The sequence below is a fragment of the Neolamprologus multifasciatus genome, chromosome 12 (genome assembly GCF_963576455.1).
Source record: "Neolamprologus multifasciatus chromosome 12, fNeoMul1.2, whole genome shotgun sequence".
Lineage (NCBI taxonomy): Eukaryota > Metazoa > Chordata > Actinopteri > Cichliformes > Cichlidae > Neolamprologus > Neolamprologus multifasciatus.
In genome coordinates this window covers 27,609,002-27,634,417 of record NC_140450.1, presented here as the reverse complement: position 1 = coordinate 27,634,417, position 25,416 = coordinate 27,609,002, and the positions used below count along the sequence as shown (strand labels likewise).

Genomic DNA, 25,416 nt, shown 5'->3' with positions numbered 1-25,416 from the left:
GCTTTGGGTGCCTTGAAAAGCACTATATAAATTATTATTATTATTATTATAAAAATAGCCAATGATCTTCTTATGGCAGCTGACTCCGGTTTACTTTCCATTCTTATTCTCCTTGATCTGAGTGCTGCTTTCGACACTATTTCTCACTCTATTCTTCTCAGTAGGCTAGCCTCCATCGGTCTCTCCCATACTCCACTAGCCTGGTTTAAATAATACCTGTCTGATTGCACTCAGTTTATTCAACTCAAATCCTTTACTTCTCAGCCCTACCCTCTGAGCAGTGGCGTGCCCCAGGGATCTGTCCTGGGGCCCCTTCTTTTCATCTACCTTCTTCCTCACTTCAATCCTCCCGGATTGACTATTGTAATTGTATTGGTCTTACTCAAAAATCCATCCACAAGCTCCAACGCATCCAGAACTCTGCTGCCCATATTATCACCAGGACCCCTTCTATCCACCACATCACTCCTGTCCTGCAGCAGCTTTATTGGCTCCCGGTCAAATATCGTATCAATTTTAAAATACTCTTGTAGACATTTAAGGCTATTCATCATCTCTCTCCTCCATATCTCTCTGATCTGGTTCAGATCACTGCCCCATCTCGGTGTCTTAGATCTTCTTCTTCCCTTTCTCTCTCAGTCCCCTCCCCCTGTCTTGCCACCATGGGGAGTAGGGCTTTCAGTTGCTCTGCTCCTCGACTCTGGAATTCCCTACCTCCTGATTTAAGAAATATCTCTTCCTTCTCTCTCTTTAAGTCCCAACTCAAAACTCACTTGTTCAAAATAGCTTATCCCACATAACCTCTCCACTCTATTTTAAATTTGTTTTATGTCTTATGCTTTTATGATTGTGTAAACTTGCTTTTATGTTGCTTTTATTATTCTACTGTGTACAGTGTCCTTGAGTGTTCACAATTTTTTCCCTAAAACCTAAAAAAAAAAATCAAAGGAAAGATAATGTATCTCCATCTTAAAGAGAATAATCAAGAAACAGCTCTGTGTTGGGCTAAACCCCCTTTAATGATGACAATAAAGCCACTATGCTGTGGTCAACATCATGACCTGGCTTCCACGTTACTCAATGAGAGAAGCTGTGGCACCTGACTTTTTAGTCCGTGGCTCTACTGTAACAACAATTAAATATCAATTGAGGAATTAAAAAAATATCACAGTGCTCTAGTTTTTATTCCAATGTAATGGTAATAAGGTACTGGTGGGAGCATAAATATCAATATATTTAGAAAGTACTCTTGCTTTTTAGCTGTTTAAAATGAACACATCCTCCAACATCATACCAAACTCCCACTACTTCATAGCACCCTTGGCAGTTTCCTTCCTGGGAATTTTGCCATAAAAGGAGTCTAAAAACACCTGGACTGGTTGGGCAGTTCCTTGTTTTTTACTATATGGATATATTTTTAAAAATATTTCATATTTAAATAAGGTTAGTAGCCAGAAGTTTATTATTTAGGTCAGTCAACCAACACAGGCCACATTTATACATATATTAATCACTCTAGATATAACACATAAAGTTATTTTTTCAATATATCTATGTTTGTCATTTACAAGTCCATGCTTCTGTGCCTGTCTCCTGTTTCCTGTTTTACTTTGATAGTCTTATGTCCTATGTTAGTGTATTAAGTTTTGCTTCCTCCCCATCTTGTTACGTTTGATCCTTCCCAGCTGTATTCCTCCTGTGTTCCCTCCCTTGTGTATTTAGCCCTGTGTTTTTCTCTGCCTGTGTTTTTCTCTGTCCGTTGTCGCGTTGGTATCCTCATTTAACTGTGTGTCTCTCCTGTGGTCTTTCCTGAGTGGTCCTAGGTAACTCCCCGCCCCAGTCTCTTGTTTTTCTAGCTCCCTAGTTTTAGTTTCCTGATTATGTTATGTTTTGTGTTTTCTTTGCATGAATGTTCACAGCAAATAAAGCTGCCTCTTTGAGTTATCCCCATGTGTGTTGAAACCTGCATTTGGGTCCACATTCTGCCTGCCACAGCACAATGCATGACAATGGCATGATCAGGAGTGAGATAAGCTGCTGTCCCTAACTCCTAAACAGATTCCCTAACGCTCTGACCCCGTGACCCAACTTTAACCCTAATTCCACAACTGGCAAGAGGGGATCAGTATGCTGATTGTATTTGTAATACATCTTTGTATATTTTAACCTTAATCTGAATTATCAGACTCCTCCGTGGCAGTAGGTGTGAAAATGGTAGGTGGATAGAGTAGGTTTTAAAAATGAAAAATATGCATATATTTAAGAACATTGTTTTCTCACTTATAACAGATGTACCATCTGTAAACTCCAAAATGTTGTTCTCTGCGGGTTAGACTATCTACTGATATTTTTTACTTTTTTAGTATAGTAGTGAGATTTGTTTTCCAGTTAGGCTGGGGATACATTTTCCTGAAAAAACCCCAAAACAAAAAAACACACATGGGGGTCCCCCAGTCTTTTTTTTTTTTATTTATATGCTCCACTGCTTATTGACTGGTACACACGAACAAGACCATATAACCCCCATATTTGCATCCCTACACTTGCAGCTGATTGTAGAATTGAGTTTAAGATTTTAATTGCTTTTAAAGCATTGCATGGGTTGGCGCAGTCTTACCACTGAACTTTTAAGTTTGCACATTCCGTTTAGATCACTGAGGTCTGCTGAGCAAATTCTCCTAACTGTCCTGAGTTTCAGATTAAACTGGGCCTTTGCAGTTGCTGTTCCGAAAGTTAGGACCCAACTATCTGTCACATCGGGCACTCTGTCCTATGCCTTGTTATTTGATTATGTTTGACACACAGCACTTTGGTCAACAGCTGTTGTTTTTAAATATGTTATAGAAATATTACTTGACACATTTTTTAAATTTATTTTAAAATGATATTAGATAACATCCAGAAGTTATCATTAGTTCTCTTTCACAACGTGTAGTTTTATTATTTATGTGTTATCACACATGGGGATTTTACGGGACTGCTTGATTTTTTTTTTTCATATTTTAAATGTTCAGACAATTTTTGATGCTTCTATCACAAATTCATTTTGATGGAAATAAAGATCAGTGAAAATTTCAACCTTTTTAATCGTTTTTGAGATGATCATGTTCTAACATTGTCTTTTGTTTAAAAAACAGCAACAACAACAAAAAAAGCATGAAAGTGGGTGGAAGTCTTTTAAAAAAAATGCATAAAATATTGAGGCTAAAATGATCAATACATACCCAAACTTTGGTTAGTTTGGTTTTTATGCTGATTTCAGATGGCAAGACCCAAGTCTTCAAAACAAAAAAATCACTTAAATAACAAAAATATCTTCTGAATTATATTTCAATTATCATCTGGAAAACCCAGAATTTTGTTCTATTTGGATAGGACAATCTATTAATATTTTTTTGTGGTTCAGTTTCTCATATTTGCTCAATCCAACATGAAGGTTTAATGAAAATAGCATTTTCTTCATTTGCATTTATTATCGTGCGCTCGAATATAGACAGCTTTAGTTATTTTTCATATTTTAGCAAGCCAATAATGTACCTGGTGAAGTTTTCAAATTACAGATTATGATTTGTTTTTAGCTATTAGATAGAGCAGACCGATTCTGAAAGTTTAAAGCAATTTCTTGATGCATGCTCAATCATCCAGGTAAGTAAATCTCCAAAAGTTGATTCTGTTCATCTGCACGTAGCGTTTAAAGCAATTTGATTTATGAAGCTAAAGTTACACAGCAATCATTATATATGTTCAAACTTCGTAAGACAGATGAGTAGAGTAGTCTGCCTTACTCTAGTAGAGTGGCAACCTATCCTGTGTTCATCACCTCTCACTCTGTTAATAGGTTCCTGGTATGCAGTAATACTGCATACCAGGAACCTACACTGAAATTTCTACACTGAAATTTTTCAGTGATGAAACATTCAGTATTCAGTAACATGAAATTCAAAAACTTAATTTACTTTTGCAATAATGCAACAAAAACATTGCAACAAAGAATATTATTAATACATTACTTTTTACTTGAGCGAATAACATTGAGCTATGGCTGTCACTAGGGAATTATCAAAATCCCACAACTTTATGTAGCCATATTTGAATATTTTACATAGTAATCACAATAATACAAAGTTAATATTTTTTGCCAAAAAAGAGAGCATAAACCATTGCTAAGTGTTTTTATGCAAATCCATCCTTTTTTTAAAAAAGAAAAAAGGGAAAAAGAGAAATCAGGTACATATTGTAATACTAAACTTCTGAGCTCTTTACCTCATTTTTTTCCAGGCTGCACTCAGACAAGGCCTTGTCTCCTTGTTCCTGGAAGGTGATGATGATTAGAGCAACAAAGATGTTGACAAAGAAGAAGGGGAAAACGACAAAGTAGACCACGTAGAAGATTGACATTTCTATCCGATAGCCTGGACTGGGACCCTGGTCTTCAAAGGTAGCATCCACGGAGTGCTTCAGAACACTGCAGCAAGGAAGGTACAGGAACATATCCATACAATCACTTTAAGCTAATCATTATAAACTATATAACTCAGGCTAGGAAACGTTGCTGTGTGTGTTTCCCAAGAGAACAAAGTGAAACAATTCTTTAGTTAAAGCAAAGTAAAATTAGCTATTAGCTAGAGCAGACTACATGATATTGGGGATTGTTGTGTGTCTTCCCCCGCTCCTCACTTTCAATTTCCAATAAAGGCAAATTGCAAAAAACTAAAAAACAAACAAAAAGAAAACAAAAGCCTTCAGGTTACGAGAAATAAGCTGTATATACAGTGGGTAAAACAAATACTGAACACGTCACCAGTCTTCTGTATATATATTTCTAAAGTTGCTGTTGACATGAGATGTTGACATGAATTACTACCAGAAGTGGGTAACAACCCATCCAGTTCACACATGCAAAGAAATCAGACACTGATATCCCTGAATTAAGTTATATATACTAATGACAAATGACACAGGGAAAAAGTAGTGAACACGCGTATTGAAACTAGTTGTACGCATTGGCTTCAAATCCTTGAGGTTATTTTTCTTTTCCATAGATGAGATTGGATTCAGGTTAGGTAATTGACTGCACGATTCTATCAGTTTTATTTTCTTTCTCTGAAACCAGTTGAGAGTTTCCTTGAGTGTGTGTTTGGGATCATTGCCTTCCTGAAACATCCACCCTCATTTCATCCCCGTCATCCTGTTAGATGGCAGCAGATTTTTTATCAACAATGTCTTGATACACTGATACATTTTTCCATTGATCCTTCCTTCAATAAAAATAAGTGGTGCCAGTGCAGTATGATGAAAAACAGGCCTCACACCATGATGTTCCTTCCTCTAAACTTCACTCTTGGGGTTGTATGTTTGAGGTGATAAGCTTTCCCTTTTAACCTCAAAACATGGTGTGTATTATGGCATCAAAAGAGTTCAATTTTGTTCTTATCTGACCAGAATATATGCTCCCAGTTTTTCACAGGCTTTTCTAAATGTTGCTCAGCTAAGTTTAATTGTGTTTCAACATGCGTTTTCTTTAGCAATGTAGTCATGCTTGGTGAGCATGCATACAGGCCTTGGCAGTTGAGGGCATTTTTTTTTTCTTTTAAAACAATTATACCTGCTAATTTCAGGTCATTCTTTAGCTCTCCACAAGTGGTCCATGGTTCTTGGACAACTTTTCTGATATTTATCTTTTTCACTCCTCTTTTTGAAATCTTGCAGGGAACACCTGGTTGTGGCCAGTGTTGGGGAGTAACGGAATTAATGTACCGCCGTTATGTATTTAAAATACAAAATATGAGTAACTGTATTCCGTTAGTTACCGTTTAAAAAGGTGGCATTTAGAATACAGTTACTTTGCTGAAATAAAGTGATTACACGGCGGTATTTTCCTGTTTCATATGTTCGGGTATGCCCTCTCTATTTTTGGTTTCCACGCCCCAAACAAAACACGCATTAAGAGGCCTGTGTCTCAATCTCGCGGCCCATGTCACCTCTACTTGCGGCCCACATAATGACATCAAGAAATATTTTTAAAAATTATTCACAAAAATGATTTAATATGAAGGCAGTAGGCAGAGTGTTACAGGCATAGCCCTAAAGAATGTAGCTTCATGGACAGTGTAGTCCCTTCTGCAGGGAGAATGGACTGCCGTACCCGTTATGTGTCCGTGAGCAAGGGAGGGAGAAAAAGGAAAAGTATGAGCTGTCATCAAGCAGAAACGGGAGCTGGAAGCATGTAAATATAATAATAACCACTGCAGCCAAAAAGAGTGCTTGACGAGCCCAGTTATAGGTAAGCTATTAAGACTCGGCTGTACACTTTTTTCGTGTTTTCCTCCGAAAAAAATAAGTTCCGTTGGAGCAGCCTTTCAACACCTCTCTCTGTCTCTCGCTAGCAAAGTTGACCCAGACAACAAAGTAAAGCTAGTTTTCAGCTATGAGACCGACGCGGAACCCAACGTATTAGCCAGAGGTCCCTTTACTACGGTTCGGTGCCGTGGACCTGTTTTATATACGCGTGGAATCGTTTTCTATAGGAAATCGCTGCAAAAAGTGCAGCCTTACCTAATGTCCACCCTACTGTTACTCATTTATATTAAGATTTAAAAATCTAGTTGGTATTGGTATGGCGAGTAACCTTCAGTAAAAGTCATAATTCACACAGCAATAGTACAGTCATGTAGTTGTAAAAAGCATGATAGATAATCCAAAGTATTCAGAATACGTTACTGTCATTGAGTAACGTAACGGAATACGTTACAAAATACATTTTGGGGCATGTAATCTGTAATCTGTAGTGAAATACATTTTAAAAGTAACCTTCCCAACACTGGTTGTGGCCAGTTTATGGTGAAATGTTCTTTCCACTTCCACATTATGGGCCTAAAAGTGCTCACTGGAACCTTCAGCAGTTTAGAAATTTTTCTGTAACCAATTGCACCAGCCCATTTTGCAATAAGGTTATACAGTTGAGAGAGCTCACTAGTTTGTCCATCATGAGATGTTTTTTTGTATAGACACCTATTTATAGGCCATCAGCTGAGACTGAACGAGTTAATATTAATTTGCACTAAGTGGCAGGATTGCTTTCTAATTACTGATACATTTCAGCTTGTGTCATGACTTTTGATGCCTTTTTGTATTTCCTGTTTTTCATGTGTTCAATATTTTGTCTCTCTGTCATCTGTGGTTTGATTCTTTGCATGTGTGGACTGGATGGATTGTTACTGACATCTTTTGAGAATGTCATGTCAATAGCACATTTCGAAATATATATAATATAAAATTAGTGGCATGTTCAATACTTATTTTACCCACTGTAATGGATTTTGAGAAGAAGTCCTGGCCAAGCATTATATATCGTTTTACAGAAAATTACTCACAGAACTATCTATGAAATAAAAAGCACTGGAGTTCTTTCAATTTGTTGAAGACATTTCATCTCTCATCTGTGAAACTTCTGAAACTTTCATTTCCACCATTCATTAAAAAATAATGGAGAGTTCCAGGTATTTAAACACTAGTGAGAGTTATCTCTTAAAGAGGGTTGTTGACCCACTATTGATCAGACAGCTCATCACATGAGCCAAGGTGTGAAAAAGGGTCTGGGTCATTATTAGCAGAGATTTCAGGTAAACCATTGTGAGATGTTGCCTCACCCTATCATGTGACCTATTGAGATCACCTGATAGAAGATGTGAGTGGGCATTAAGGCACCTGGGAAGAGTTCTCAAAACTGGATTGTAGATGGCAGACAGTTGGTGTTGAAAGACTGTGATGTAACAGTGTTATAACACTGGGAAATGTATAAAAAATTTATAGGAAGTTTATAGGAAAATATTTACAAAAGCAAATCCTGGTTTGTAAAGTCTTATTATCTATAATCCAGTTTTGAGTTCCCTCCCCAGACGCCTTAACGCCCACTCACATCCTGGGCCATCTGACCTCAGGAATTCGCATGATAAGGTGGGGCCAGGTTTCACAATGAACTCACCCGAAACTCTGGCTGATTGGGACCCTCACCCAGTTTCACACCTTGGCTCAGGTAATTAGAGGATCAGCAGAGGGTCCTTTTGTCCCTCTATGGGGGGATACTCCCACTAGGTTTATATCTGGGACTCTCCACCATTTGACCTTAGAACTGAAGAAGCTTCTCGGATGAGAGGTGAAACGTCTTCAAGTAACTTAACGAAGTCGAGACGCTTTTCTTTGCAAGCTCCTTTGACTACGATGACCTGGATGACTGAGAACCTTCACAGACGTAAAGTCTTATTGACTTGCTATATTATTTTAGCATATTACTCATGTAAGCATTCCCCTTAAGTGTCAGGTCACTAATTATTGGTCCATCTGTGCTCACTCTAATCAACTCTTCACTGGCGTCTGGTATAGTTCCGGTTTATTTTAAAAATGCTGCTATTCTCCCACTTTAAAAAAAACCTCAGCTAGACCCATCTCTTTGGAGTAGCTACAGACCTATCTCTAAATTACCCTTAATTGCTAAGCTTCTAGAAAAGGTTGTGGCTAAGCAACTTATAGCAACTCTGGACAAACATAGTATTTGCGATTAGTTTCAGTCCGGCTTTCGCAGAGCTCACTCCACAGAAACAGCCCTTCTTAGTGACATTTTGATGAATAATGATGCAGGAAAATGCTCGGTCCCACTTATGTTGGACCTAACATCGGCTTTTGACACTGTTGGCCACCACATCCTCCTCGAAAGGCTTAAACATTGGGTTGGTGTATCAGGTACTGCCTTGGAGTGGTTCTCCTCATATCTACATAACCGATCTTTTTCTGTGGTGGTCTCCGACTTTAGGTCATCCTCTGCCTCCCTTACTTATGATGTCCCTCAGGGTTCGGTTTTGGGGCCTTTATTGTTCTTAATATATCTTCTCCGCCTCCAGCATATAATGGGCTCTTTTGAGGACATTTCTTATCACTGTTATGCTGATGATATTCAGTTGTACATCTCTTTTAAGCCCCAGGATTCATCTAACCTTCAGCTTTTAAATGACTGCTTAGATTCCATCAAACGTTGGATGGCTGTAAATTTCCTCCAACTCAACGAGGGGAAAACTAATATGTGATCCGGACAGATTTGTATCCCAGATAGTGAAAGCCCTTGGTCCTCTTTCTGTGTATGTTAAATCCTCTATCAGGAATTTAGGTGTCACTTTTGACTCGACTCTCACATTGGATGGGCATGTGAAATTTCTGGTTTGGTCTTGTTTTTATCATTTAAGAAATGTGTTAAGCCCTATTTTATCTCGCTCGAAACTGGAGATAGCTATACATGCATTTATTTCCTCACGCTTGGAAATGTGACGTCATTTCCGGGGTAAAACCGCAAAGGATTGTAGGTACGAGTGGCAAGCGGTACTAGCGCATGCAGGCTTTCACATGAAAACAGTCACACAGCAATAAAAAGAAACACAAAGAATGGCAAGAAGCTGTTGTATTATTAACTGCAATAGCCTGTCGCAAGACAGCCACAGGAAGCTGACGGGTAAAGAGATTGTTTTTTATCGGATTACGTCATGGAAGAGAAACTGTTCGAGCCATGTTTCCAGTGTAACAAAGAGCAGACAGATGGTCTGGATTGCAGCTATTTGAAGACCAAATATAACGTTCCAGAACACTCCAGCTCACATTTAAGTCTGCTCCAAGCATTTCCACAGAGTCTTCTGTTGTAGTTGTTGCATAATTTATCATAACATAATTGTTGATGTAGGTTACAATTAAGCCTTATATTGATTTGAATTGAATTGGTTTTGCTATGCTGCTTTGTTCACTGTGGCTTTGCGGGCTAATATTTGTAGTGTTTTGTAGGAAAACCAGCCTAAATGCTGGAATGCGATCCAGACTGGGAACCCTCTATCAACCTGGGTCATACTGAGTTTAAAGCTGCTACCACAGTGAGATTTGATTGGTTAAGAGAGAGAGCGATATCAAAACAGCCACGAAAAGTCCCGTATATATGTGTCCAAGGGTTGTATTGAAGCAATCAAGTGATGAATAACTGTTTTTCAGTATGTTATTTTGCAATGTTTTTTGGGTTTTTTTGCATTATTGATTTACTAATAAAGCATAATGGAATACAATTTTGCCTCTTTCTTGTAAGATTCTATAATAGAATGAAACAATATGGCCAGTTATAAATAAAGACAATAAATTGAATGAATTACGAAACACTTATTTTATTTCTATTAGATCTGAAAATGTTGTGTAATACTACAACCTAAAAAGACAAATAGATTGAGTTGGCCTGTACAGGAGATAAAGGAAAGAAAATTAACAACAGCTGTGAAATGGAATAGTCCAAATCACCAAAGTAAACTGGACCTGGGCTTGTTGCAGGGATCTGAAGTTACTAAACATTTTGTGAGTGTATGCACTCACACTTAGGACCATATAGTAATAAATATGTGCGTGATGAAAGTTGGGGAGCACGCTAATGTCCTTACTCCACTCCGTATGCACGTATGGGTCTAACCCTTTCACTCCTTTGATTTTTGATTTTTTTTTTACCTTTTCGTGAAGTCTGTCTTTGTACGGACCTGCCGTGTTCTCCGTCATTTTGTACATAACTGTTTTTGGGGCAAATAAAATGCAAGTAGGAATTAAAACCACAGAATTAATGATTACCGGTGCTGGAAATGCTAGCGCTTGATGCAGTGTTTTGATTTTGCTGCCACTTGTACTCACAATGCAATGCGCGAAAGTCACGTGGTCTGTCAATCTCTATTGTAACTCTTTGTTTATGTGTCTAAGCAAAGGTTTTCTGGATCGTCTGCAGGTTGTGCAAAACGCTGCAGCTAGGCTGTTGACAAAACCTCCAAGTATTCACATGTGACACCATTGCTATTTCAGCTACACTGGCTTCCTGTTGAATTTAGAATACATTTTAAGATCCTGGTCTTGACATTTAGAGCCTTGCATGGACTGGCACCACTCTACATCTCCGATCTGCTACAGCCCTATGTCCCTAGCAGGTCCCTGAGGTCATCTGATCAGGGCTTACTTGCTATAAAACAGACTAAGATGAGAACAAAGGGTGACAGAGCTTTTGCCACTGTCCCGAGACTGTGGAACTCTCTCCTTCATACATTAAGAACTGTGGACTTGGTAGTTGTTTTTAAAAAACAACTCAAAACTCACTTTTTTAAAACTGTTTTTGGTTAAATTTCTGCCTGTTTTATATTGTCTGGTTTACCCTTTGATTATTTGTTATCTTAAGTGCAGCACTTTGTGATTCTGTCTAGAAAGGTGCTATACAAATAAAATATTATTTATTTATTTATTATTTAAACGTCAGATATTTTAAATTTAGCTGTTTTTTGTTTGGTTCATCTCATTTTGAGTTAGGCACCATTTTGCAGCTTCTTATATTCTCTATATTATTTTACAAGTAGCTTGAAACAAAAGAGGAAGCCCATTCATGGTATGCATAAACTATTTTATTTACAAGAGGTGAAAACAGGTCAGTATATCAGTGGTGACATATACTTTACGGTGGGAGGTGCTTGTGTTGTGTTGGTTACCCCCCTTGGTTACAAAAGACAAGGCACTAAGTGTGTGTGTGTGTGTGTGTGTATGTGTGTGCACGTGTGTGTGTGTGTCATGGGGGTGCGTTTGTGTGACCTCCTGCTCACAACTGTTTTTAACAACATCCTTGGTCATAAAGAGGGTAATCTCCCCCACACCAAATATATGCTAAATATATAGCTAAATGGCAGAGCAAACTCAAATTTTTTAATTACTTTTCTCAAAATTTTGAGTTACGGCCCTGGCCATAATGTCTCTTGGTGGCTGTTTCTTGTTCTGTCTGTGTCTTTAAGTCCCTGCAGGTCCCTGATTGGATAAGCTGACGGCTGCTGATTGGTCCCCTGATCATGGTTGCTTTAAAAATCCCTCACCAGCAGTTTATTGGGGCAGCAACTGACAGCAGCATAGACCTGACCCTGGCCTCCAAACTCTGTGATATTTGTGATTCTCGTGACTTACTGAGCTTTGTACTTAGTGTGTACATTAGTTTTCACTTGTAAATAGCACATTGTAAATAGCACTGAAACAGAAGGGGTGAGCTGCCTTATTATTTTTCCTTGTACTGTTTTCTCCTGTTTATTTCAGTTAGGGAGTTAGGTGTAGCGTTTGTAGTTGTCAGGCGTTGTGGAGTGGAGGCGAGGAAGAAGGAACCCAAACGCAGGACTCGCAGGTAGGTGAAGCTGGGTGATTTATTGATGACGGAATGAACACACAGAACAGAGGAAGGACATGGCTGGCTGGACGACTGACTGAATGAACGAACGAACGAAGGAGGACTGACTGACTGGCTGGCTGACCGAATGCTGGCGGAAACAACAACATAACCTAAACATCATCAATGACACGACAAAGCACGAGTGGAAACAGAAGACTTAAATACACAGACTGATGAGGATGATAATGAGAGACCGGTGAGTACACAGCTGAACATAATCTGGCTAATGGCACGAGACGAGGTGACACAGGAACAAACAGGAAATGAAACAGGAAGTGGCAAAATAAACTGAACATGAACAAAACGGAAAGCACTGGGTCACTGACCCAGGAACCCTGACAGTACCCCCCCCTCCAAAGGCCGGCACCCGACGGCCAAAAGAAAGAAAAACCAGAACAGGGCGGGCGGAGGGGGCCCAGGACGGAGGGACGGAGTCCAAAACAGAAACAGTTCAGGTGGGCGGCCGCGTGGCCGGCGGCCGAGACGGGACAGTTCAGGTGGGCGGCCGCGTGGCCGGCGGCCGAGACGAGACAGTTCAGGTGGGCGGCCGCGTGGCCGGCGGCCGAGACGAGACAGTTCAGGTGGGCGGCCGCGAGGAAGACGGCGGCGGCCGGTGAGCTGGTCCGGTGGGCGGCCGCGAGGAAGGCGGCGACGGCCGCTGAGCTGGTCCGGTGGGCGGCCGCGAGGAAGGCGGCGGCGGCGGCGGCTGAGCAGGTCCGGTGGGCGGCCGCGCCGGCGATGACGTCCAGAACGTGGCTGGGGCGACGGTGCGGCAGCCGCAGGACCAGGCGAAGCAGAGGCTGGCGACGCGGCAGCCGCAGGACCAGGCGAAGCAGAGGCTGGCGACGCGGCAGCCGCAGGACCAGGCGAAGCAGAGGCTGGCGACGCGGCAGCCGCTGGACCAGGCGAAGCAGAGGCTGGCGACGCGGCAGCCGCTGGACCAGGCGAAGCAGAGGCTGGCGACGAGGCTGAGGCCGGACCAGGCGAAGCAGACGCTGAAGCCGAAGCCGAGTCTGAGGCTGGCCCAGGCGAAGCAGACGCTGAAGCTGAAGCCGAGTCTGAGGCTGGCCCAGGCGAAGCAGACGCTGAAGCTGAAGCCGAGTCTGAGGCTGGCCCAGGCGAAGCAGACGCTGAAGCTGAAGCCGGGTCTGAGGCTGGACCAGGCGACGATGATGAAGCCGGAGCTGAGGCTGGACCAGGCGACGATGATGAAGCCGGAGCTGGACCAGGCGACGATGATGAAGCCGGAGCTGGACCAGGCGACGGCGTGGGTGAAGCTGAGGCCGCAGCTGGCGAGGGTGAAGACACGGAGGCCGCAGCTGGCGAGGGTGAAGACACGGAGGCCGCAGCTGGCGAGGGTGAAGACACGGAGGCCGCAGCTGGCGAGGGTGAAGACACGGAGGCCGCAGCTGGCGGCTGGACGGGCTCCTCGGGCCCTCCAGCTGACGAGGCAGGAGACTGGACGGGCTCCTCGGGCCCTCCAGCTGACGAGGCAGAAGACTGGATGGGCTCCTCGGGCCCTCCAGCTGACGAGGCAAAGGACTGGACGGGCTCCTCGGGCCCTCCAGCTGACGAGGCAGGAAGCTGGCTGGGTTCTCCTGAACCTCCAGCTGACGAGTCGTGGGGCTGGACGGGCTCCTCGGGCCCTCCAGCGGACGGGACAGGAGGCTGGACGGGCTCCTCGGGCCCTCCAGCGGACGGGACAGGAGGCTGGACGGGCTCCTCGGGCCCTCCAGCGGACGGGACAGGCGGCTGGACGGGCTCCTCGGGCCCTCCAGCGAGAACAGTCTCGGGACCAGCGGGCACAGGGGCCCCTGGCAGGCGCAGAACAGAACCAGCAGGCGCGAAGACCTCTGGCGGGCGCAGAACAGAACCAGCGGGCGCACGGGCCTCTGGCGGGCGCAGAACAGAACCAGCGGGCGCACGGGCCTCTGGCAGGAACAGAACAGGGCCAGCGGGCGCGGAGGCCCCTGGCTGGAGACCGGCAGGGCCAGCGGGCGCGGAGGCCCCTGGCGGGAGAGCGGCCGGGCCAGCGGGCGCGGAGGCCCCTGGCGGGAGAGCGGCCGGGCCAGCGGGCGCGGAGGCCCCTGGCGGGAGAGCGGCCGGGCCAGCGGGCGCGGAGGCCCCTGGCGGGAGAGCGGCCGGGCCAGCGGGCGCGGAGGCCCCTGGCGGGAGAGTGGCCGGGCCAGGCGAAGCTGAAGCTGAAGCCGAGTCCGGACCAGGCGAAGCAGACGCTGAAGCTGAAGCCGAGTCTGAGGCTGGCCCAGGCGAAGCAGACGCTGAAGCTGAAGCCGAGTCTGAGGCTGGCCCAGGCGAAGCAGACGCTGAAGCTGAAGCCGAGTCTGAGGCTGGCCCAGGCGAAGCAGACGCTGAAGCTGAAGCCGGGTCTGAGGCTGGACCAGGCGACGATGATGAAGCCGGAGCTGGACCAGGCGACGGCGTGGGTGAAGCTGAGGCCGCAGCTGGCGAGGATGAAGACACGGAGGCCGCAGCTGGCGAGGATGAAGACACGGAGGCCGCAGCTGGCGGCTGGACGGGCTCCTCGGGCCCTCCAGCTGACGAGGCAGGAGACTGGACGGGCTCCTCGGGCCCTCCAGCTGACGAGGCAGAAGACTGGACGGGCTCCTCGGGCCCTCCAGCTGACGAGGCAAAGGACTGGACGGGCTCCTCGGGCCCTCCAGCTGACGAGGCAGGAAGCTGGCTGGGTTCTCCTGAACCTCCAGCTGACGAGTCGTGGGGCTGGACGGGCTCCTCGGGCCCTCCAGCGGACGGGACAGGAGGCTGGACGGGCTCCTCGGGCCCTCCAGCGGACGAGACAGGCGGCTGGACGGGCTCCTCGGGCCCTCCAGCGAGAACAGTCTCGGGACCAGCGGGCACAGGGGCCCCTGGCAGGCGCAGAACAGAACCAGCAGGCGCGAAGACCTCTGGCGGGCGCAGAACAGAACCAGCGGGCGCACGGGCCTCTGGCGGGCGCAGAACAGAACCAGCGGGCGCACGGGCCTCTGGCAGGAACAGAACAGAACCAGCGGGCGCGGAGGCCCCTGGCTGGAGACCGGCAGGGCCAGCGGGCGCGGAGGCCCCTGGCTGGAGACCGGCAGGGCCAGCGGGCGCGGAGGCCCCTGGCTGGAGACCGGCAGGGCCAGCGGGCGCGGAGGCCCCTGGCGGGAGAGCGGCCGGGCCAGCGGGCGCGGAGGCCCCTGGCGGGAGAGCGGCCGGGCCAGCGGGCGCGGAGGCCCCTGGCGGGAGAGCAGGAGGGCTCACAGCTGGCTCTGGGTGCTGTGGCTGCAGGTCCGGGGACTGAATCGACTGGATGGGAGGCGACTGGACTGACTGGACTACAGACTGGACTACAGGGGACTGGAGGACGGGAGGAGACTGGACTACAGGGGACTGGAGGACGGGAGGAGACTGGACTACAGGGGACTGGAGGACGGGAGGAGACTGGACTACAGGGGACTGGAGTGAAGGCTGAAGAGCAGGTGAGTGAACTGACTGGAGTGGAAGCTGAACAGCAGGTGAGTGAACTGACTGGAGTGGAAGCTGAACAGCAGGTGAGTGAACCGACTGGAGTGGGGAAGCTAAGGGATGAACAGAGGTTGGCGATGCTAATGGCTGAGCTAATGACAGAGTTACCGAGGGGGATAAGATGGCGGCCTGGGCTAATAAGGCTGGTGCCTGAGCAGGGGACACTTCAGCTAGCCTAACCAGGGACAGTGCGAGGGCGTGAAAGGTTGGATCAGGAGGTGGATGAAGAGGTGAAGCAGTAGGTGGGCCGGTTAGCTCTTCCAAGCCTCCAGGGAGGTCAGGCTGGGTTGAGGCTGCCCTCAGCCTGGGCGCTGGGACAGGCACGGGAGGTGGCTGGACACCAGTCACCCCCACCCGGGAAACAAGAGTGGATGTGGAGGTAGACTGCGTCGCAGCTGCCTTCCTCCGGGAGCTGGCACCGGTGTGGGTGTAGGCCGGGCCCTAGACATCTGAGGAGGTGAAATGGCTGAAGAAGAAGGCCAAATCTGGGCTGCCGTGCTGGTGGGGAATGGCTGAGTGACGGGTGTGGAAATGGTGACCGGGTGTGTGCTACTGGCAGGTTTATCAGAGTTCAGTCTGTTTTTTCTGCCACCACGATTTACAGTCTTTGCGGGAGCACAGCAGAAAAACTCTTCCCAGTCTACATCATCCAGGAGGAAATCCCCCCATGGATCGGTGGTGGATCTGTTGTGTGTTTTATGTGAATAATCAGACGATGGATGTGGAAAACAGTTAGTGGAACTCACCACCGGGAGTGGTTGAAAATAGTCCATATTATGGCGGCGTGTGCGCCGCTTTCTTCGGGAAGAGGAAGTGGCCGGGGTAAACAGCTGAGCCCCTGGCGCGTTAGCCTCCATTGAGTCGAGGTGGGAGGCGTAGCCGCGGTGCCGTGGCGAAGGTGGAGGTCCGGCGAATGAGGCGGCGGGTGTGCGAACGAGGAGCGGAGCGGCGAGAGAGGGAGCGGCCGAAACGCGGCACGAAACGTCCGCTCTCCGCGGCAAATGCTCCGAGGCAGGTGTGGCAGCAGGTGTGGCAGCAGGTGGGGGAACGCGGCGTCTCCGAGGCCCACCCAGAGCCAGGCGAGTCCCCTCGAAGACGTGCTCTCGCTCCGCGAAGAGCCGCTGTTTTCCCCTGACCAACTCTGCCCAACGGTAAAGCGCTGCCACCTGCCGCTCGTTGAGGTCCGAGTCCGCTGGGTCCCAATCGTGTCTTCGTGGCACGGGTCGTGTCATTCTGTCAGGCGTTGTGGAGTGGAGGCGAGGAAGAAGGAACCCAAACGCAGGACTCGCAGGTAGGTGAAGCTGGGTGATTTATTGATGACGGAATGAACACACAGAACAGAGGAAGGACATGGCTGGCTGGACGACTGACTGAATGAACGAACGAACGAACGAAGGAGGACTGACTGACTGGCTGGCTGACCGAATGCTGGCGGAAACAACAACATAACCTAAACATCATCAATGACACGACAAAGCACGAGTGGAAACAGAAGACTTAAATACACAGACTGATGAGGATGATAATGAGAGACCGGTGAGTACACAGCTGAACATAATCTGGCTAATGGCACGAGACGAGGTGACACAGGAACAAACAGGAAATGAAACAGGAAGTGGCAAAATAAACTGAACATGAACAAAACGGAAAGCACTGGGTCACTGACCCAGGAACCCTGACAGTAGTTTGTAGTAGCTTGTTTTGTTTGTTATTTTGGCCTTTGTTCACCCCTTCCAGGTAACAACAAAATGACATCGTTCATGTAGATTGCTAATTGGCAGAGCTAACTCGAATTTTTTAATTACTTTTCTCAAAATTTTGAGTTAATAAGTCGAAATTTCGAGTAAATAACTCAAAATTTCAAGTTATGGATACTTTTTTGTGTGTGGTGGAAACGAGCTTCCATAGTCTTTACCTTACAATATAAACCTTGAAGGGTTTGTTAGTGTAATTTGGTCCTGTATAAATAAAATTGAACTTTATGATGCTATGATCTTTTCTGATTAATGTATTGGGTTTTCTGCTTGTTGGCTTGAACATCATACCAGAGCCTTCTGAATATTTGGTTGAACTTCTGTCTTGGTAAGTTTTTATTTTCAGTTTTATTTGCATTTTTAAATAGTTTTCTCATTGGAATCATGTAAGGCTACATTTATGAACAAGGAACTACATTCCTAGACAAGCCCTGTTTTTCATTGAATACATTTTAATAATCAGACTAGCTGTACTTACGTTGGCCAGCCCTCCCCGGTCGAGACAGTGAAGAGGGTCAAAAAAGCCCACAGCACATTGTCATAATGGAACTCATACTTTTTCCACTCTCTGGGCATGGCGGCCACCTCGTCTTTGTCATAATCTAGGAATTGTCCTCTGTAAGAAATAAAGCAAGTGGAGACAGGCACACAATAAGTAGCATTTGAAAGTTTAGTTACTTAAGCTCTGAAATATGAAGTGAGTATGTGGGGATTTTTTTAGACCAACTTGCAGTCTTTCTCCAGGCCTTTGGACTCATCAGTGCAATAAAAGAATTTCCCCTTGAAGAGCTGAACTGCGATGACGGCAAAGATAAACATGAAGAGGATGTAAACAATGAGGATGTTCAGCACATTCTTCAGAGAGTTAACCACACAGTCAAACACCGCCTGAGGACACAAACAGATTTTAAATTTTAAATGAAGAAGATTACACAAAATTTGTAAATATGATTTAATGCTGGTTGTTTTGTTACTATGCTGCTTTCTTAACTAGAGCTGTCTACAAAATGACTACTAATTAACTGCTACAGTGCTCAGCATAAATTAGTACACCCCACTACGTTTGTCAGAAAACCTTTAGTTTCCTTTCAGAATCAACATTTTCTATGAGATACTATACTACAAAATATTCCCACAAATGTGGGCCATTGATTGCAAACAAGATTTGTTTATTTGTGCACACAAAAAAGTGATTTTCCTAACAAATTCATTCAAGCCCATGTCGCAAAAATCTGTCAAAGTACTGTAGCAAAAGTGATCCAAAAATATAAAAAAGATGGAAATGCAACCATTGTACAGAGATGTCCAGGCCCTCCACGTAAGTTAACATCTTGACAGGAGCGTCTTCTGATGCGAAGGGTTGAAGAACATCTCCATGCAAGTTCACTGCCATTAGCTAAAGCAGTAGAAAGCCAAACTGGAGTGACCGTTTCCTGTGACACCATACGGCGCACACTTCAGAGGAATGGCATGCATGGGTATCGTCCATGAAGAAAGCCTCTCCTAAAGCCCATGCACAAAAAAGCACGCCTAGAATTTGCTAGGGCCCATGCAGAAAAAGATGAAGACTACTAGGACTCTATAATCTGGAGTGATGAGACAAAGATCACTGTTTTCGGAACTAATGGTTTCAAAACTGTATGGCGTGGTAAAGGTGAGGATTTCAAAAAGAAATGCATGGTGCCTATAGTGAAACATGGTGGTGGCAGTAGTGATGGGATTTCCGGCTCTTTTTAGAGAACCGGCTCTTTCGGTTCGGCTCACTAAAAAGAGCTGGCTCTTTTGGCTCCAAACTGGCTCTTCAGGTTGTTTTGTTGCTTTAATTAATTTATTATTAACAATAATATAAAATTATGCACAAAAGGAATTACTAATGTAAAAAAAAAAGTGGTTTTATTTATATATTTTTTATATATAAATATATGCGGTGGCCCCTAGAGACGAAACACATACAAACTCCAAAACACATTTCTAGCATGAACTGAACTTCCAAAACAGAGCTACCTAGATCATTTAAATTACACAATTGAAAGCATATGTGTATTGTTTGTGTATTTATACACAAGCACTCATATATATTCAAATAATTTAAAAAAATGTTCATTTACCTGTTATTACCACACACCAAATCCGGTCGTTGGTACTTGCTGGCTTGTGTAGCCACTAGGTAACAAAAGCTCAACACTGCACCTAGCATCCTGGAGCACTTCTGTTGTCTTTTGTACGTGCTTCAGAGTTTGTACGTGCTTCAGAGTTCATACCTGTTTTGAAATTTGTACATTCTTTCTCTGTAGGGGCCACTGTAAATATACTTTTATTTATTCACTTCACATAAAATATAATAAATAAATACATTACAAAAACCAACTATTCACATTTCAACTTTTAACTATTTAAATTTCTTTTTCCTTTTACAAATTTAAAGTGAAACAACACAAAACACTGCAAACCTCAACAGAATTAAATATAAATTAAAATATAAAAACAAAAAGAAGATGCATATTCTCTGTCATATGGACCTGCATGAATAAACTTTCTGAATCCTTTATCATCTGCAACTGAAAATAGTTGTGGATGATTACTATACCTTTCTAATGTGATGTTGTTGTCCCTGGCTCTTTCTCTCTCTCCCTCCCGGTCTGTTCCTGTGCTACTGAGTGTAACTACCGCCCCTCCCCCCTCATCCCAGCATAAAGCACAAGGCTTACATGCGGAGTGAGGCGGAAAAAAAGTGCGAGAGAGAGGGTGAGAGAAAGAAAAAAAAAAAACACAGCTCGCGATAAGGAGCCGGCTTGCGTCGTTCACGTCAAAGATCTGGCTCTAAGAGCCATTTCGTTCACGACCGACACATCACTAGGTGGCAGTGTCCTTATGTGGGGCTGCATGAGTGCTGCTGGTGTTGGGGAGCTGCATTTCATTGATGGTATCATGAACTTAACAATGTACTGCTTTATAATGAAGGAATAGATGCTGCTATCACTGCGTGCACTTGGTTGTTGTGCACTTTTCCAACACGACAATGATCCAAAACACACATCTAAAGCTACTGTTGCATTTCTGAAGAAGAACAGGGTGAAGGTGATAGACTGGTCAAGTATGTCAATTCAATTCAATTCAATTTTATTTATATAGCGCCAAATCACAACAAAAGTCGCCTCAAGGCGCTTCATAGATACAGAGAAAAACCCAACAATCATATGACCCCCTATGAGCAAGCACTTTGGCGACAGTGGGAAGGAAAAACTCCCTTTTAACAGGAAGAAACCTCCGGCAGAACCAGGCTCAGGGAGGGGCGGCCATCTGCTGCGACCGGTTGGGGTGAGAGAAGGAAGACAGGATAAAAGATAAAGTCTCCTAATCTGAACCCAATCGAACACCTGTAGGGTATTCTGAAGCGACAAGTTGAGCATCACTCTCCATGCAGCATCCAGGCTCTAAAAGAGGTTATTCTCGAAGAATGGAAAAAGATAGATGTTGCAATATGTCGCCAACTTGTTCATACCATGCCTAGAAGACTTGGTGCTGTCCTTGAAAATCACAGTTGCAATACAAAATACCAGATATAGTAGTTTTTGTTGCAGGGTGTATTCATTTTTGCTTCAACCAATTTGAGTAAAACTGAAGATTTTGTGATCTAAGTTATATTATTAACCTTATTTTCATGTTATGGAGTGTTCACTAAAACTCAGCTTTGTGAAAATTTGGGAAAGTGTTTTTTTTTGTTCATTGAGCTACTGATTAAATTTGTACTTTTTAAAGGGGGTGTACTCATTTCTGCTGAGCACTGTATATATGAATCAGATTTCTTTGCAAGATACAGGAAGAGACAGCATAAAAAGCAAGCTGGAGCTGAGAGGAAATTAAAGTAAGACAAGTGAAAGGGGACAAAAGTCAGCTTGCTGTAATTACAAATGACCAAATGAAAGAAGTAAACACTAAGCTCCTCCACAGCTTCAGTCCTTGAAAAAAACAAAAAAAATCAAGACATAGGAGAAAAAATATTGGTGACCGCCAGTGCTACCTAGTGGCCTTCTAATAGACATGCCTGTGGTATCAATTTCAAAATTGTCAAGTGTTATCACATTGAAAAGGTTTTCAGAAAACTTGACCTTTGAACTTGAGGTCACTGAGCTTCAAACTTGTCTGAGATCTTCATTAGATGCACCTATGGCATCAATTTTAAGTGCCTATGTTACCTTGTTTTCAAGTTATCACATTATAAAACTTAGGTGTTCATCCCATTTAAATATTACTGCCACTAAGTATAAAATAGTGCAATAAGTGCACTAGTTTTAATAGTGCAATAAGAGCTAAAATGGAGACCTGCCTGCCAGGCAAAGGGAATTAAACAAGTCCTAGAATAGAACCTTGAGTTTTGGCAGGCGCTTGATGGTCTTCAGAGGCCTGAGAACTCGAAGAACCCTCAATGACTTGATAGTGCTGATGTCCTTGCCTTTGGTTCCCCTGTGAACAGCAAATATGTTTAGACCACACAAAAAGGTATCCACAAACAATATGCAGTTAATGTAATCTTTGTCAATATTACTAACAAAAGCCATATCTGAAATTAGACCGTATGTTGTAACAGGGTTTGATTGTGGTAGGATGTGAATGAGGTGTGTTTAGATCAGCTGGGTGACAGAGAGATGCAACAATAGCCTTTCTGGATATGAAGAAAAAATTGAAATATTTTTATGAAAGTTTATTAAGCTCGATGCATGATGGTCAAGAAGTACAGATCAGCTTAGACCATAAACTATGTGGCAGTGTTGTACTGGGTGGGCATCTGTGATAACAGGGTGAATGCTCATACATTCTGCAAATCAGAGTGCCTGAAGGGGATTGTGGAGCAGGAGGAGATGAAACTTAACAACCAGGGAAATCTGGCAACTAGCCCCCTGCATATTACCCTCAAACTTATTATGATTATACAGTTTTTAAAAAACTTAAAACTCCATAATTTAATTTAATAATCAATATTAAGCCTTTAATATAGAAAAAAAAAACTGAACAGTTTTGATTCTTATATACTGAGACACGGGCTTATACATGAAGGTATGACTTCTAACAGACCACTGGATAATTGTTTTTCACTGCAAGTGTCAGAGAAAATTCAGTGCTTGATGACAAGATGAATATCAGTGCCATGCTTGTAAATGCAGTGCTGCAGTCAGGACACATTCCAAGAAAGTTGGTGAGTGTCTAATTGAAGAAACAAAGAGCCACTGTCCTGGCAAAGTAACATGACATATCTTAAAAGCTTCAACCACACTGGAAGTCACGTGGTCACCAGAGACCATAAAAAGTGAATGCCATTTGACAACTTTAAGTGACTACAGGCAAAAATGACTGCTGACTACTAGCTACTTCAATGTCATTTATATAGCACTAAATCATAACAGCTCTTTATATTTTAAGGTAAAGACCCCTACAAAAATAGAGAGAATACTCAAACAATCAGACAACCCACTATGACCAAGCACTTGGTGAGAGGTGGAAAGCAAAATCTCCCTATTAACTGGAAGAAACCTCCAGCAGAACTAGGCTCAGGGAAGGTCAGCCAAGAGAGACAGGACAAAAAGTCTATGCAAAATTTGATGCAAAGTGTGAAAACACACAGAATAAAAACAGGTTAAAAAGAAGCAGCCAGTACATCATCATCATAAGCTTAATCTTAAAGATAGAGAGATCGTCTGTCTCCCAAATCAAAACTGGGGACTAGCTCTAGTGGGGCGTTCGTGGCTCAAGAGTTGGGTGTTCGTCTTGTAATCGGAAGGTTGCCGGTTCAAGCCACGGCTCTGACAGTCTCGGTCATTGTGTCCTTGGGCAAGACACTTCACCCATTGCCTACCTGTGGTGGGGTGGCTGTAGCTCAGGTGATAGAGCAGGTCATCTACTGATCGGAAGGTTGGTGGTTCAATTAGTCTGCATGCCAAATATCCTTGGGCAAGATACTAACCCCAAATTGCTCTCCGATGCATCCATCAGAGTATGAATGTGTGTGAATGTTAGCTATAAAGCACTTAGAAAAATGTGCTTGTGCGAATGGGTAGAGACTAAAATGGACTGGGTAAGAACCAGTCCATTTACCAGAGGGCCCGGTGGCGCCAGTGTCCGGCAGCCTCGCCTCCGTCAGTGCGCCCCAGGGCGGCTGTGGCTACACTTTAGCTTGCCATCACCAGTGTGTGAATGGGTGGATGATTGTGTATAGTGTAAAACGCTTTGGGGTCCTTAGGACCAAGTAAAGCGCTATACAAATACAGACCATTTACCATTTACTCTACAGAAGAGGGGCCTGAAAGCTGAAGACTCTGCCTACTATTCTATTTGTAAACACCTTAGAAACCACAATTAAAATCAAAATTTCAAAAGTGAAGTGCTCTGTTGGCATGATATGGTATTATGAGGTCTTTAAGATGAGATGGGGCCTTGAGGCAAATGTTGTTGTGATTTAGAACTATATAAATAAAACTGATATGAAATTGAATTGAATTTTTCAAGACCTTACATATGACAAGAAGGATTTTAAATTTATTCAAATTGTCACATCACATGTGCTGGTACACTGGTACAGCACATGCGAGTATAATTCTTGCGTGCAAGCTTCACAAGCAACAGAGGTGTGCAAAACACAATAGCATAAGAACAAAGCAAAATATAAGAATAGGAATCTGAGAATTATAAGAATAAATATATGTACAAATATAAGAATGTATGCGCATTACTGAATAAGTATGCCAAATATGTATGTATACATATTTATATATATATGTGTGTGTGTGCATGTGTGTGTGTGTATAAATATATAAAATTACGTAAAATAAACTACACAGAGGTTTAACAGAGAGCCAATGAAGAGCAGCTAATATGGAATAAATATACTCTCTCTTTCTAGTACCTGTCAGTACTCCTGTTGTAGGATTTTGGATTAAGTGGATTAACTTTCAGGATGATTTTAGAACAACCTGATGATTGTAAATTAGAATAGTCCATCCTAAAAGTAATAAATGCATAAACTAGTTTTTCAGTATCATTCTGAGACAGGGTGTTCCTAATTTTAGAACTATTGAACAAATGTAAGAAAGCAGCCCAGCACATTTGTTTAATTTGTCACTGAAAGACCAATGTCAAAATGACTTCAAGATTCCTCAAAGTGTTACTGGCCAAGACGGAGTAAGCACCTGGTTAGATACCATGTTTCTAAGATTTTTAGGGCTGAGTACAATACCCCCTCTGTTTTATCTGCATTTAGAAGCAGGAAATTAGAAGTCATCCAGTTTTTTTTTGTCTTTAAGAGCTTCCTGCAGTAATTGGTGTGTTATCTAGCTTCATGTATAGATAAAGCTAAATTCAGTCCACTGTCAGAAGAAGACCATAAGAAATTATACCTACATCATACTCCAATCGCTGTAATAAAATATTATGTTCAACAGTATCAAACGCTCTACTAAGCTCTAATAGGATAAGTACAAAGGGAAGCCCACTATACACTGTCAAATAAAACATTCCTCTGCAAATGATCAGACAGCTGTTTTACAACTACTCTTTAAAGAATTGTTGAAATATATGTTCAAGATTGGTCTATAATTAGTTAAGACATTTGGGTCAAGTGACAGTTTTTTAAGTAATGATTTTATTACCACCACCTTGAAGGCCTGCAGAGTAAAATAAAGATAGACTTATCATTTTAAGTACTAATTAAAATGTAATTCTTTCAGGCTTCTTTAAGAAGTCTTGTAGGAAGAGGATCTAATAGACATCCTGATAATTAACAGGAAGTAATTACTGAATTTAACTTTGATTATTTAGTGTAAATAAATATCAGTACCACTAAAATCTGTGGTACTAACAATAGTCAGTTTCAAAGTGATGTGGTTTAGTGCT

At 43.7% G+C, this 25,416-nt stretch overlaps 1 protein-coding gene and 1 pseudogene across 2 annotated transcripts in view; both read right to left on the bottom strand.

Annotated features, from left to right (window-relative positions):
- The window catches only part of LOC146507179 (uncharacterized), a 146,457-nt pseudogene extending 123,114 nt beyond the window's left edge, over nucleotides 1-23,343 (bottom strand). The window contains exon 1 of the transcript XR_014877235.1: nucleotides 23,252-23,343. The product of XR_014877235.1 is annotated as an uncharacterized LOC146507179 (transcript). The remainder of the gene's footprint in view (nucleotides 1-23,251) is intronic.
- Nucleotides 1-25,416, bottom strand: part of LOC146507178 (putative voltage-dependent N-type calcium channel subunit alpha-1B) — a 285,564-nt gene that overhangs the window by 102,551 nt on the left and 157,597 nt on the right. The window contains 4 exon segments of the mRNA XM_085180590.1: nucleotides 4,264-4,465; nucleotides 18,011-18,148; nucleotides 18,260-18,420; nucleotides 21,900-21,996. Coding sequence (XP_085036716.1) covers nucleotides 4,264-4,465; nucleotides 18,011-18,148; nucleotides 18,260-18,420; nucleotides 21,900-21,996 — 598 coding nt within the window.